Genomic DNA, 16205 nt, shown 5'->3' on the forward strand with positions numbered 1-16205 from the left:
GGTGCCCAAGTGCCTGGTATTGAAGTGGTTAAGGACACTGGCATCTTGTGAACACAAACACCGATAAAAACAAATAGTAAGCATTGTTCAGGTGTGACTTGCTTGTTTTAGAATAGTAATCTGACACAGCAGTCACATAGCACACTGTGGCCTTCTATCAGATCTGCTGAGTCAGATCTCCTCATAAAGCGGGCCATACATGGATCCAAGTTCAGCAGGGACTGGCCGAATATCAGTCCATGTATTGGCAGGGTGGTTGTACAGAAGTTGATTTGCCGATTGACATCTGTACAACAAAACCTGACTAATTTCTGCAGCTCGATCAGTGCCGCCAGCTATAGCCCGCAGTGCTGTCTCCCCACCGTCAGAATACAAAGGCACAGTGGGAGGATTCCTCCATCCACCTCCAATGTATGGATACAAGAAATAGTCAGTTTTTTCTTTCAACCTGATGGTGGAAGGAAATAAAACGCCCCATCTATGGGCTGTTTAAGAAAAGCACTGAAGACAGAGCTTTAGATATCATGTGTGTGTATAGAGAGGGGTTTCAATAGAGAAGATTTCAATGTAGTTACATCAGCATACTACTGAAGAACACAAGTGAAAAAAACTCATCCAATTCGGGGGAATTTTAATGGAGCAGAAAACTGGTGTTGTGCCGTGCATCACATTACCTAGATAGAACGCTTTCAGATTCTGCACGCAACCCGCACCAGTTTCTATTTTAGATTGAAACAGAAGCTGGTGCAGAGTCCGCAAATACCTTATTTATCCGAGTATAACACGCACCCCAATTTAAGAGGGAAGTTTCAGGAATTTTTTTTTTTTTAATAAACCACTTCAAAGCAAAATAATGGTCAGTGATGTGCCCATCTGCAGCTTCAGTGCAGCCTGATCTGTGCCCATCTGCAGCATTCCTCCTCACTGCAGTCTAATCAGTGCCCATCTGCAGCATAGAGAGCCATTATTGTCTGAATTCGGTATTAGTTGGGATATAATTACCAGCATGTATTCTGTCCTTCTGATCCTACTTGTCACATTTCTCCCAATCTGCTATCACAAAAGTAAGTACACCCCTCACATTTTTGTAAATATTTTATTATCTTTTCATCTGACAACACTGAAGAAATGACACTTTGCTACAATGTAAAGTAGTGAGTGTACAGCTTGTATAACAGTGTAAATTTGCTGTCCCCTCAAAAAAAAAATCCAACACACATCCATTAATGTATAAAGCGCTGGCAACAAAAGTGAGTACACCCCCTAAGAGAAAATGTCCAAATTGGGCCCAATTAGCCATTTTCCCTCCCCGCAGTCATGTGACTCGTTAGTGTTATAAGGTGGCAACCTGTGAAGCTCTGGTGAACTCCATGCCCAAGAGGGTTAAGGCAGTGCTGGAAAATAATGGTGGCCACACAAAATATTGACAGTTTCACTTAGGGGTGTACTCACTTTTGTGAGATACTATCTATCTATATGTATGTACATACGTACATACACACATACATACATACATACATTTATTAAGAGTTTGCTACTGCTTTAAACACACAATGCATTAAGGCAGCTCATTAATTTAAATCACTCCTACAGCATTGCTTTTAGTGCAGTGCAAGGCAGTGCATTACAATGCCTGAGGGTGTGTTAAGCTGGACATAGATGGATCGAATCCCAGCCGGTTCAACAGGGACAGGCTGGCTGGACTGCATACTGGGAACCAACTTGTCAGATATTTTACATGCTATAGCTGCCGGCAGTAATTATTGCATTCTGACAACCAGGAAGGCTCCCCGTCAGCAGAACACAATACCGCTGTGGGAGAAGATTCCCTCACTGACTGTGTTGATGGGGGAATTGAGTGATTTTCTCTCCTTTCATACCAGTGCATGGCTTGCCTTACAGAATGTGGCGACTGTCTACAAAAGATTGCCCATCAAGTTTTTACCTTCCAGCAGAACAAGAGTTGTAACATACCCCATATAATACAGATACGCTTCCAAACTGGTGGGAATGTTCAGGTTATCCTGACGCTCCATTTATTCACACTTGAGAGTTTAGTAGCTCGAAAAAATTGAACATGTAAAAAGCCCTGGTTCTCAGGTGTCCCTGTTCACACCTCTACGGAGTGTTGCTTGTAACTCGGAAAACTACATGCGCTTCTTTTGAGCCACAAGCTAATATAGAATATTATTATTTTGTTCCCTTTGGAGTCATTTCAACACAAGGTAACATTACACAACTTCTCAAACAGTCAAGGAAATAAACCAGTTCAGCTTTGTGAACATTTACCTGTCATACAGCTGACATTTGGGGGTCATCAGACCTGACCATGCAGTCACTACAGAAGAACGGTGACAATCGTTCCTTTTTTAATTACAAAGAAGCCAAAACAATCACTTTTTTGCCTTTCCATATTGGAATTTTTTGTCTACCTGGGTTCCTATTATATGGATGTATTTGCCATGAAAATACTTACAGAACACAACCCTTGAAGCTGAGCTCCGGGCAAATAAACACACAGATAAAGTACAAATATGAGAGTTGTCAAAAGAGCTGTATTCCTGTTCATCCAGTCCTGTGATTTACACAGCTCTGCCACACAGTATAGTCCTGTCTAGCAGGGCAGGAGACCTGATTTTTCTTAGCTCGGTAGCACTTAGGGCACCTTAACACCAAAACATTGGGACATCATAGGAGTCTATGGGAAAGCACATCTAACCCCGCATGAAAGTTGCAGGAGCTACGCTGTGTCCAAAAGTACAGCGGGACAGCACTGGGGCAGTGTGAAGTCACCCTTAGACTAATAGAGGTCTTACCCCCCACCCCCAAGCCAGCCCCCAAGACTGGACAGTGTATTGCAGAATGAGCAGCTCAGCTCTCTGTCACTTTGCTCTCTCCTTCTATCAGAATGCTCCTTGCCCTGCACCACACCTGATTGGCTCCTGACACTGTTTCTTCCTCTCCCAGTCTGAGCTCTGCTGCTCAGGGACTACAAGAGGCAGATACAAAGCCAAATTCAGGTACTTACACCTAAATATTACATATACAGATGTATTACTTAATACAAATCTGCATTAATTGTGTATTTCAGCTTTGAAGTCATACTAAAGTCTTGTTTTTTTGTGTTTAAAAATAAACATGTTATACTTACCTGCTCTGTTGTGGTGGTTTTGCACAGACCAGCCCAGATTCTCCTCTTCTAGGGTCCCTCGCCGTCACTCTGGGCCCCTCCCTCCTTCCCCCACAGCAAGCAGCTTGCTAGGGGGAGCAGCTGAGCTGCTGCTCTGTGTGCCCCCTCTCTCTCTTCTCATTGGCTCATTGACTTTGATTGACATCAGCGGGAACCAATGGCGCCTGCTGCTGTGTCTCAGCCAATCAGGAGGGAGAGTCCCGGACAGCCAAGTCTCTCGTGCAGAAATCACTGGGATCTAGATGGGGCTCAGGTAAGCATTAGGGGGGCTGCTGCACCAGGTTTTTCTTATCTAAATGCAATGCATTAAAAGGGTCGTAAACCCTCATTTTAAACAAACATGTCATGCTTACCTCCACTGCACGTTTCGTTTTGCACAGAGTGGCCCCGATCATTCTCTTCTGGGGTCCCTCAGCGGCGCTGGTGGCTCCTCCCTGCATCGAATGTCCATGTTGGAGAAGCGCTCTCCTTGGTGGACACCCGTGCGGGCATGCTGCCAACCCCCGCAACTGTGTCCATTCACACAGAATGCAGGACTCAGCCACGCCTCCTTGTGCCGCATCATTGGATTTGATTGACAGCAGGGGGAGCCAATGGCTGCACTGCTTTCAATCTATCCAATCAGAACACGAGACACCAGGTAGAGCTGGTGTGCTCATACCTGGCCGGAGAAGGATTGGGGTCAGGTAAGTAAAAACGGGGGCCCGGGGGGGGGGGGGGGGGGGGGTACCACTGACGGTTTTTCACCTTAATACATAGAATGCATAAAGGTGAAAAACCATGAGGGTTTACAACCCCTTTAAAGATAAAAAAAAGAAAACTTCTGCCTTTAGAACCACTTTAATGGCACCAAAACACCTTTTTTGTGTACTTTGAATGTCTATTCCTTGTTGGGATGGATAGATTCTGATCCAAAAAATATACTGATAGATTAGTTGGTTTGTGAATAATAGTGTTCCTAGTGTGTATATTCATGTTGTAAAGCGCTGCGTAAACTGTTGGCGCTATATAAATCCTGTTTATTAATAATAATATATACATTCTACATTTAGTTACTGTATTTATTGGCGTATAACACTCACTTTTTCACCATGAAAATCGGGTGCAAATAGCATGTGCGTTTTATACGCCAATACTTAAATTTTAGCTGCCTCGGAGGGGACAGGGAGTGGGGCGGGACGAGCGCCGTCAGATTACATGCATTACATGAGAATCTCCTGTTTACTTGGCGGCCTCTGTAATAGGAAGTCCCGTCTCCTGGGACGCCATTGGACCACTGTTCTGTCTATCATAGGATTCTCACTGCATGTAATCTGTCGGCACTCATCTCGCCCCCCTCCCTGTCCCCTCTTGCTGCAGATGGGCATCGATCAGGCTGCACTGATGGCAATGGCGAGGCTGCTGCATTGATGGCAATGGCGAGGCTGCTGCATTGATGGCAATGGCGAGGCTGCTGCATTGATGGCAATGGCGAGGCTGCTGCATTGATGGCAATGGCGAGGCTGCTGCATTGAAGGCAATGGCGAGGCTGCTGCATTGAAGGCAATGGCGAGGCTGCTGCATTGAAGGCAATGGCGAGGCTGCTGCATTGAAGGCAATGGCGAGGCTGCTGCATTGAAGGCAATGGCGAGGCTGCTGCATTGAAGGCAATGGCGAGGCTGCTGCATTGATGGCAATGGCGAGGCTGCTGCATTGATGGCAATGGCGAGGCTGCTGCATTGAAGGCAATGGCGAGGCTGCTGCATTGAAGGCAATGGCGAGGCTGCTGCATTGAAGGCAATGGCGAGGCTGCTGCATTGAAGGCAATGGCGAGGCTGCTGCATTGAAGGCAATGGCGAGGCTGCTGCATTGAAGGCAATGGCGAGGCTGCTGCATTGAAGGCAATGGCGAGGCTGCTGCATTGAAGGCAATGGCGAGGCTGCTGCATTGAAGGCAATGGCGAGGCTGCTGCATTGAATGCAATGGCGAAGCTGTACTGATGGCACTTGTGAGGTTGCAGATGGGCATTGATCAGGCTGCATTGATGGCAATGGTGAGGCTGCAGATAGGCACTGACCCTTATTTTGCTTCAAAGTTCCTTATTTAAAATTTAAGTTTTTTTCCTGAAATTTCCCTCTTCAAATGAATGTGCGTGTTATACGCCAATAAATACGGGTAATTAGGGCAGATTACGGTTAACAAAGGGTTAACCAATTTTTATTTTTATTGGTTTAATTGAGATCATGTACAGATCGAACCTCATAGGCAGATGCATAAAACAGATTAATTACAAAGCAACAATAATGTTACTTTGTATCTTTGAGTTTTGCTACTAAACAGTGTTTACAAACCTTCATCGGGTTTATCTTTCACAGCAGTGGCTGGAGCAGACTGATGTATTTACACAGCAAAGTCCCAGCTGTCATTTTGGTTAAAGTGTCAGGGTAGAGAGAGGGCATGTGTGCCCTTTGTCCTTCAGTGAAGTTTGTTTGGACTTTGGGCGTATGTAGTACACCTAGGGTACAAGACTGGGTACATATTTTTTCACTGCTCATAGCAGGTAAAAAACACAATAAAACCATGTGCTAAGAAAAAAAAAGAAAAGAACTTAAAGTATCTAAAACCCAAACATTTGTTTTGGATAGAATGGTAAGGGTTTTAATTGTTAGTCTGTGAAAGTTGAGTTGGTCCTGCCCTTTCTGTCACCATTACTGCACTACTGGTCAACGAAACAAGGTATTGGGGCAATCTTGAGGCACATAAAGCAGGATGGGTTAGCCCGGGTTCACACAGGCTTCAAAAATAGGTTTTTACTGTCTGCCAACCTGCCACCACCAAATGAACCTGGGTGGCCCCTCTGAAGCACATACATTGCCCCGGTCACAATTTTAAAATTGGCACATCAAACTCGTCCATTGAAGTCAATAAATCAGTGCCGCAACTGTAAGCCAAATGCCCGGCTTGTGGTTGCAACACAAGATTTCAATTCAGAAGAGCAGCAGAAGTTGATATGCTTGTAGATGGGCCTTTACGGCAATAACAGATTTCAAAAATTGAACTAAGGATTTGTGTAATAGGATTATCCACAGTTATGAGGTTCCTGGGTCACTCCTCAAGATCACTTATACTCTTAAGCAGGCCATACAAGGAGCACATTTGTTTCCTGCAATCATGGGTCAATTCTCCCATCAACATGGACAGGGGAATCCCTCCCGCCAGGTCATTGTCTTCTCCTGGTGGGGAAAGCTGTCCCTGCTGGGAGAAGACAGTGATTATTGCTAGCGGTTATACCAGCCACTAGAGATAATCGCATGTAAAATCCAGCAGGCTGGTTGTATTTAAGTTGATTGCTCAACCTGGCACATTCAGCCTGCCCCATACATGGTTTGAATCAGCAGGAACTACTTTGCATTGGAAATAAAGTATAATTTAACAATTGGGTAAATCTCTCCATAGCTTGAGATTATACTTACAGGTGTGGCTTACCCAACCATCCCGTCTACCATTATAATTCAATGAGGAGGCAATTCAAAAAAACACAGCATGGAGCCCAATGACAAAGGAATCCTGTTCTAAATAAACAGGAAGGTTTAAATCCCCAAATGCACAAGTATTATGAAAGTCAGGAGCCAGTTTGTCTAATCCAGGAGCCCACCCAATTTTTTTTTTTTTTTTTTTGTGTAGCGGGCTAACACACACACACACCGGGTGCATGAGGTCGTATAATGTAAATTGTGGGCATATCTCCATGCCTGGAACACACAGCTGATCTTTACAGCTGTCCTTAGTAATGAATGGCTGTATGTTAATTCCACAACTTGTGTAAATCCACACATACAACCTTGAATGCAGACTGTCTTTATTCAGCGGTGTGTGAGATAAGGCACGTGTTACTTAAAAAGAAGTAGTGGGGTAATAAAGCCATTCATTACTATGGCAGCTGTGTATACCAGGCAAGAAAATACGCCTGCAGTTTACATTATTAGGCTGCCATGGGAATGGGGAGCCAGCTCCATTGACAACTAGAGAACCCCTCAAAAGTTATACTCACTGTGGAACTTAAGGGGTTAATCCTCCACATTGTGTAAAAAGGCTGTTTGATCCTGTATGCAGAGATCCTCCTCCTCTCCTCCCACTGACTCCAAAACATGTCCGGATAAGACCCCTTATCCACTGGGGCCGCAGCAACACTAAAGCAGTGCTCGTTTTATCTGCGCTTTTCGGCCGATAGCGGGGCGCTTTTAACCCCAAATGAGGGGTTAAAAGCACCCGTTTCGCGGTGCTTCCACTTTGGAAGCGCTGCCCATTCATTTCAATTGGCAGGGCATTTTGGGAGCACTGTATACAGAGCTCCCACACCGCCCCAAAGATGCTGCTTGCAGGACTTTTCCTAACGTCCCACAAGCGCACCGCCCCAATGTGAAAAGACATCCTGAAATGAATGGGAGGCAGTTTTCAGGCGCTATTCAGAGGCTATTTCTAGCATTAAAACACCTGAAAACCGCCTCAGTGTGAAAGGGGTCTAAGACTGAGTTACTGGAGTCAGGCTGCACATGCTCAGTTTGGTGTGTATTGTTAGAGAGTTTGTTATTTCTTGGGAGAGTGCATGTGATCATCACAGGGCCAATCAGCACTATCCAGACAGAGGGTCAGGGGTCCTTTATTCTGATAAATCAGCCAGTGCAGTATGAAAACTCCCCCTACAAGCTAACCAGACACTGATAGAAGTCACAAGACTGCTATATACTGCTGATGAAAAAAGGTATTTAGCAGTTTATATTTACTAAAATAATTGAATTTCCAGTTCTGTGTACTGTGGGAGACCAGATATAGTGAATGCAGGGTCCTGGGTTTAGTAACACTTTAAAGCAGGGTGGATATAAATCGACAATTAAAAATAAATAAAAAATCTGATTTTTTTTTTTTATTGAAATCATTTTTTTGATTTTTAACAAAATTTATTTTAGTAAAATGCATTTGGAATAAAAATCTATCTAAAGATAGTTTTCTATTTAAGATACATTAATAATTTAGTTTATTCAGCATGCAATGGAGCTTAGTTATATAGCATGAGGCTGTATATTCTGCAATATTTACAATTTTGGTAAACTCATTCAGTGAATCCAAGCTCTGCAAGCTGAGATAACATACACTGCATTGATGCATTCACACAATTTCACAGTAACCATGAGATAAAACAAAGTTCAGGAATATTCCTTTATCCCATTGTTTTGCAAATCTATGTACACTACAAACTGTATAATTGAATCGGTTCTGATATCGCTATAGGAAATTTGGTTTGCAAATATTAAAGATTATAACTACCAGCAAGAATGAGTCCTTACATTTAAAGAGCACCTGTCATTTCAGATCCATCATGGCAGCGGCTGTTAGCGGGCATCCACTCACCTGCTGCCACCACATCCCTCACCTTGTTGTGTCACTGCTGCATCACCAGTCATCCCATTAAAGTGAATGGGAGTGTCGGTGAGTGAACAGCGGGTCAGAGGAGGAGCCGCTGTGGGACAGAGATGACAGTTCTCTTTAAAAATTATGATTTAAATCATCTTTTTACTAGTGATTTAAATCAAATCCGCCCTGCTTTAAAGTAATCCTGTATTAAAAGAAACATGGAGGTGCCTGGCTGCGTTTAGTGTCAATCCCAATGCTAACCATATGCTGGGGGGTGGGCACAAGCACCCATTTCCAGGTGTCTATTTTATTAGATCAGAAACTGTACATATTAGCATCTTGGCCTGGTACAAAAAGTGAGATAAAATGGTTCATTGGTTACATTTAGAAATCTAAATATCTTTACTATTAGACTCTACAGAAAGAGCTTTGTTAAACCCGCAGTTGTTCTTTCTCGACTGAAACCTCCATGAGTAATACCAGACACCAGTACTAATACATATCACAGTTCCCGTATGAACACCAGCTGTACATTGCTGCACACCTCAGTAGTCTTAAAGCAAACCTATATGTTAGACTATAGACATCTCTTCAAACAAGCAGGAAAAGAGATTTAAAACAAGCCCTCACTGATCTCTGTAGCTGCAGGTGCTCCGGAGCAATTCATTCTCAAAGTTCACAACAAAAGCATTAAAGTCCTTCAGATCATTCTCTCCCAGGGCTCCCCTCTGTATTTATAAATCACAAGGCTGGAAGGCTGCCAAGTCAACACTAGAGGGGGTAGCTGAGCTGCGCACAAAACAACTTCAGTGCCTCTTCTATGATGTTTGAGGATGAATTGCTCCACAGGGACTGCAGCTACAGAGGTCAGTGAAGACTCGTTTTAAAGCTTGTTGATTGTTCTTTTAGAATATATAAGACCTCTAATGTTTACAGCCTGGCTATGGTTTCACTTTAAAATGGTACCCCAAACAAAACCAGCTCTGTTTTGGAGATGAAGGACCCTCTCACTGAATATCCCAAATGTCATCAGAATAGAAAGTGAAAAGCAAAAATTCAACACAGACAACAAAAACCTGACAAAGGTTCTAACCCTTCCCCGCTTTATCCAAGCCTTCAAAAAGCTCAATTTCAAATCCTGTCAGTTCTGTATCATGTATAATTCTGCCAAATATAATTTATGTGCCAGCTAAGGCATAATGTTATTTTCGTATTTGATAGAGTGTGAATGGGTAAGACCCACTGGCAAGTTTTTACTGTGGTGTCTGTGCTGTGAGATTCACCCTTGTATTTATCCTGCTCTCTAGCTCCCTTGTCACCTCATCCCATGCTCACCTTCAGGACTTCTCCAGTGCCTCTCCCATCCTCTGCAACTCCCTACCCCAATCTATCTATCTCCTACTCTGTCCACTTTCAGACAATCTCTGAAAACTCATCTCTTCAGAGAGACCTATCCGGACTCACCTAACTACTGTACATTTATTTTCTCCATCAGCTCACCCCCCACAGTTATTACCTTTTTGTCTCTTGACTCTCCCTTTTAAAATGTAAACTCTAACGAGCAGGGCCCTCTGATTCCCACTGTATAAAATTGTATTGTAATTGTACGGTCTGTCCTTGTGTTGTAAAGCGCTGCGTAAACTGTCGGCACTATACGAGACTGCATTCGCACTTCAGGGCTTTGAATCTCTGGGCAGATTTGCCGCGATTTCAAAGCGCCGATGTGTGAATGACAAATCGCGGGACTCACATTTGAGATGCCATTCGTCTGAATGACACCTAAAATTGCGGTGCGGGTCTGACGCAATTGTCGGCCGATAAACCGCATGAAGCTTGTTAGGGCTGCAACTAACGATTATTTTCATAATCGATTAGTTGGCCGATTATTGTTTCGATTAATCGATTAATCGGTTAATAACCTTAAAAAAAAAAAAAAAAAAGCGTGGGGTATAATTTAGTTAATATGTAAAGTTTTAAAAAAAGACAATTTGTTCTTAAATATCTCTATGCAGTGGTAAATATAAATAACCAACTATATGGTTAGGGAGCAAAATATCTAATCCACTCTGAGAATAACAGACAGAAGAGATATACTGTACATACTATTAGAGGAGAGATATACTGTACATACTATTAAAGGGTGAATCTGATAGTTAGTGGGGTCAAGTCGACGTTCATTTTCAACCACAGTGACGGGAAAATTTGGAAATAGAAAACTTCTTGGTCAAAGGAATTTTCAGACAGACAGTGTATGTGGTTTTCGTTCAGAAATTACATTCATTTTAAAAACAAAATGTTAAAAACAAGTGAAAATTTCAAATAACATTCTTTCATTCAGCGAATATACAAAGATTTTTCGTCTGAATATTCTCATCTGAAAATTAATCCGTGTGGCCAGAGTAAGGCTCTCTACACACCTAGGCAGTTTGCTTTTGATCTGTTTCTGCAGTGCTTTTTGCTGTGCGTTTTGATTTTTGCGCACGTGATTTTGCGGCGATTTGCATTTTTTTTGGCCAATTTGTTGTTGGGCAGATTAAAAAACACAAATTGCTGCAAAAACGCATTAAATGCTTTTCTGCAGCTTCTCCATTGAAGTATATTGAACCAAAAAAGCACAGTTTTTGCAATAAAAAAAAGTCACTGACTCTTTCCAAATACGCAGCGGCTGAAAAAAGCATAGATGTGAACGTGTCCCATAGGAAACCATGTAAATGAACTGTAGTGCGTTTCTGCAAAAAAGCACCAAAAAACACATAGATGTGAACCAGGTCTAAGACGTTTAGTAACATAATGGGTTTAAAAAAACTAAAAATAGCCCTTTATAGCACAAAAAAACAAAAAAGCAAATAATCACTACTCTAAGGGGTCCATTTTTTTACTGTAGAACTGTGAAAGTAACATCTACAGTAGCGATTATTTGCTCTTTTTGTACTATAAAGGGCTTGTTTTAGTTTTTTTTAACTCCATTATGATACTGGCCGATTAATCGATTATGAAAATAGTAATCGATTAATTTCATAATCGATTAGTTGTCGATTAATCGATTAGTTGTTTCAGCCCTAAAGCTTGTTGCTCCAAAAAAACTTCAGGAGCTACTTTTGGGTGACATGCTTCTCGCGATGTGGGTTCCCATGATTTATCGCACGACAATCGCGGCAGATCCGCACCGCGATTTTAGGTGTCATTCAAATGAATCACATCTTAAATGTGTGAACGACAGATCGCGGGACTCACATTTGAGATGCGATTCATTTGAATGACACCTAAAATCGTGGTGCGGATCTGCCGCGATTGTCAGGCGATAAAGCGTGGTAACCAGCATTGCAAGAAGCATGTCGCCCAAAAGTAGCTCCTGAACTTTTTTTTAGAGTGACAAGCTTCACGAGAGGCGGGTTGCTGCGATTGCAGAGCGGTTTATCGCCCGACAATTGCGGCAGACCTGCACCGCGATTTTAGGTGTCATTCAGACGAATGGCATCTCAAATGGGAGTCCCGCGATCTGTCATTCACACATCGGCGCTTTGAAGATTCAAGACACTGAAGTGTGAATGCAGTCTAAATCCTGAATAATAATAATAATGTCAGAGTTGTCACACGAACAGGAGGTGAGGGGAAATCTTCCAATGGGGACAAAATGTTTTGGTGACAACTACCTAAGAGAATTCCTCTCACTTCCTGTTGTGTCTTTAAGACAGGAAGTAAAGAATCTCCCAAGCAGGTCACAGACAGCAGAAAAAAAAAAAATCCTGATAGGGGTTTTAACCCTCCGTGTTGGGTGACAACACTCAGTAATAAGGGGAAAGCTCCCCAATGGGGACACACACAGCAATATAGACCTGACACAGCATCAAGCTCTTCTCTGCTCCATCCAAAACTAAAGAATGGTTTAGCCTGGAGGTGAGCTTTATATGATCAGAGAGGTTTGTACTGCATGTTCTGTTCTGGATTACACAAGGAACACAACAGGATGTGTCTGCCTTATTTTGCAAGAAGACTTTCTCAACCTGTTTAGAGAACAAAGACAGTGTGGGCCGGTCCGTGACAATGACACAGGACAAGCTGTTCAAACAGAAGAGAAGTTCAACTGTTGCCCAAGGCTCTATCCATGTAATATATCATATGAACACGGACTGCTGGAATCCCCCCATCTACAGAAACAAGGCATGACAGTGATTTGTAACCACAATGTGCAAATACTTCGCCATGTTAGTCTTCAAGCACCTGTCACTGGGTGGCCATACACATAACCATCTAATCAAATGAGTCTTCACATAATCTACCAGTAAGATTGAATCTATGAATTCTGAATACATAGGGGTCGGTTTATAAAGAAATCACATTTGCTCGGTGACAGTGCATTTACATTTGTTCGGAGTAAACAAAAACAAAAACTGTGAATAGACTTTATCTCGTTCTGTTCAAATGTAAACCATTCATTTTAAATAGAAAAATACAACATTTGGCCACTAGAGGGAGCTGAGAATGAAAAATCTTTATTATACTTAGCGCCATCTAGTGGCCAAATGCGGCATTTTCCATTTAAAATCAATAGAGTACATTTGACCAGCACAGGAAATAGCATTTATTTTTTGGACCAATCACACAGAATGAAGGTTCATGCGCTGTCACCGGGTGAATGGCGATTAGACTTCTGCATAAATCAACTCATCACTGTGTTACTGATCGATTTTTGCAAAAAGCGATCAATTTCAGTGTGGACAGAAAATCCAATCATAACCTGCCAGAGGTTCTAACCCTTCCCTAGTCTATCCAAACCTGAAAAAGCTGTGGTCACACATACACTTTAAGAGGCTGATAGGCCATGACTCTGCACTCTATGAGTGTCAGGGCATGCTGGCTCCTGTAGTGCCCCAGCCTCATATACAGTCCAATGCTCTGAGCTCTCACCTTGACCCTCTTGCCCTGGATCTCCAGGGTCTTCATAGTAAAGTCCACCCCGATGGTGCTCCCCTGACGCTCTACAAACACGCCGCTCTTGAACCTCTGCACCACACATGTCTTCCCGACCCCGGCATCCCCGATCAGCACGATCTTGAAGAGGAAATCATAGGCGTCGTCTGAGTCTAGTGGGGTGGACATGCCGGGGTCCCGGGAGCCGAGATCTCCTCCAGCTGCCCGTGACGTGGTGCGAGCACCCGCGGATCTGACAACGCGGAACTACAGGACCTCTGTACAGGAGAAAGACACCAGGGCTGTCCCACCGCTCTGCCTAACTCAATTCCATAGAAACTAATACACCGCTTTCACATTGCTGCCCCGACACTGCCTGACTGGAATAGAACAGAAAAGATAGAGCACTTTCATATTGCTGCCCTTGCTGATGCCGGGCGACAATTTAAACACTGTATATTATGAGACAATACAGGGCTGTACTGCTTAGTGAGTCCTTCGCAAGTATTCATTGTTATTGACATAGGTAACGTGCATGTTTGTTCCAGGTCATATTATCATATTAACTCACTTGTAGTAAAGTAAACAAAAAACAATATATATTTAGTTGTGACTGCTTCCCACGTCTGATTTCAACATCCTCCTTGTTTCTGCTCTCATCCATCTCATGCCCCCTTCTATACTGCTCCTTTCATCAACCTCTGGTTCCCCACCCCCCTCTCTGTGCAAGCTGCTCCTCTATTCTGCCTCTGGTTCCCCCCTATGTGCCGCTCCTCTCATCCATCTCCAGTGCCCCCCTCTCTGTACTGTTCCTCTTATCTGCCCCTGTCCCCCCCCCCTGTACTGCTCCTCTCATCCGCCTCCAGTGCCCCCCTCTCTGTACTGTTCCTCTTATCTGCCCCTGTCCCCCCCCCCCTGTACTGCTCCTCTCATCCGCCTCCAGTGCCCCCCTCTCTGTACTGTTCCTCTTATCTGCCCCTGTCCCGTCCCCCCCTGTACTGCTCCTCTCATCCATCTCCAGTGCCCCCCTCTCTGTACTGTTCCTCTTATCTGCCCCTGTCCCGTCCCCCCCTGTACTGCTCCTCTCATCCGCCTCCAGTGCCCCCCTCTGTGCCTTTCCTCTCATCCGCCTCCAGTGTCCCCCTCTCTGTGCCGTTCCTCTCATCCGCCTCCAGTGCCCCCCTCTCTGTGCCGCTCCTCTCACCCGCCTCCAGTGTCCCCCTCTCTGTGCCGCTCCTCTCACCCGCCTCCAGTGCCCCCCTCTCTGTGTCGCTCCTCTCACCCGCCTCCAGTGTCCCCCTCTCTGTGCCGTTCCTGTCATCCGCCTCCAGTGCCCCCCTCTCTGTGCCGCTCCTCTCATCAGCCTCCAGTGCCCCCCTCTCTGTGCCATTCCTCTCATCCGCCTCCAGTGCCCCCCTCACTGTGCCGCTCCTCTCACCCGCCTCCAGTGTCCCCCTCTCTGTGTCGCTCCTCTCACCCGCCTCCAGTGTCCCCTTCTCTGTGTCGCTCCTCTCACCCGCCTCCAGTGTCCCCCTCTCTGTGCCGTTCCTGTCATCAGCCTCCAGTGTCCCCCTCTCTGTGCCGTTCCTGTCATCCGCCTCCAGTGCCCCCTCTCTGTGCCGCTCCTCTCATCCACCTCCAGTGCCCCCTACTTGTACTGCTCCTCTCATCTGCCTCCAGTGCCCCCTCTCTGTACTGCTCCTCTCATCTGCCTCCAGTGCCCCCTCTCTGTACTGCTCCTCTCATCTGCCTCCAGTGCCCCCTCTCTGTACTGCTCCTCTCATCTGCCTCCAGTGCCCCCTCTCTGTACTGCTCCTCTCATCCACCTCCAGTGTCCCCTCTCTGTGCCATTCCTCTCATCCACCTCCAGTGCCCCCTCCCTGTACTGCTCCTCTCATCTGCCTCCAGTGGCCCCTCTCTGTACTGCTCCTCTCATCCGACTCCAGTGCCCCCTCCCTGTACTGCTCCTCTCATCTGCCTCCAGTGCCCCCTCTCTGTGCCGCTCCTCTCACCCGCCTCCAGTGCCCCTCTCTCTGTGCCGCTCTCATCTGCCTCCAGTGCCCCCCTCTCTGTACAGCTCCTATCATCCATCTCCAGTGCCTCCCCTCTCTGTACCGCTCCTCTCATCCACCTCCAGTGCCCCCTCTCTGTACAGCTCCTCTCATCCATCTCCAGTGCCCCCTCTCTGTACAGCTCCTCTCATCCATCTCCAGTGCTCCCCTCTCTGTGCCACTCCTCTCATCCGCCTCCAGTGCTCCCCTCTCTGTGCTGCTCCTCTCATCCACCTCCAGTGCCCCCCTCCCTGTGCTGCTCCTCTCATCAGCCTCCAGTGCCCCCTCTCTGTGCCGCTCCTCTCATCCGCCTCCAGTGCCCCCCTCTCTGTACAGCGCCTCTCATCCATCTCCAGTGCCCCCTCTCTGTACAGCTCCTCTCATCCGTCTCCAGTGCCCCCTCTCTGTACAGCTCCTCTCATCCGTCTCCAGTGCCCCCTCTCTGTACTGCTCCTCTCATCCGCCTCCAGTGCCCCCATCTCTGTGCCACTCCTCTCACCCGCCTCCAGTGTCCCCCTCTCTGTGTCGCTCCTCTCACCCGCCGCCAGTGCCCCCCTCTATGTGCAGTTCCTTTCATCCGCCTCCAGTGTCCCCCTCTCTGTGCCGTTCCTGTCATCAGCCTCCAGTGTCCCCCTCTCTGTGCCGTTCCTGTCATCTGCCTC

General features: G+C 45.5%; 1 protein-coding gene across 1 annotated transcript in view; it reads right to left on the minus strand.

The window, feature by feature from the left end:
- Positions 1 to 13839, minus strand: part of RAB43 (RAB43, member RAS oncogene family) — a 39304-nt gene extending 25465 nt beyond the window's left edge. Inside the window, 1 exon segment of the mRNA XM_073592387.1 lies at positions 13490 to 13839. Coding sequence (XP_073448488.1) covers positions 13490 to 13681 — 192 coding nt within the window. The 5' untranslated portion in view covers positions 13682 to 13839.
- Between the last annotated feature and the right edge of the window lie 2366 nt (positions 13840 to 16205).

The sequence above is a fragment of the Aquarana catesbeiana genome, linkage group LG07 (genome assembly GCF_042186555.1).
Source record: "Aquarana catesbeiana isolate 2022-GZ linkage group LG07, ASM4218655v1, whole genome shotgun sequence".
NCBI lineage: Eukaryota > Metazoa > Chordata > Amphibia > Anura > Ranidae > Aquarana > Aquarana catesbeiana.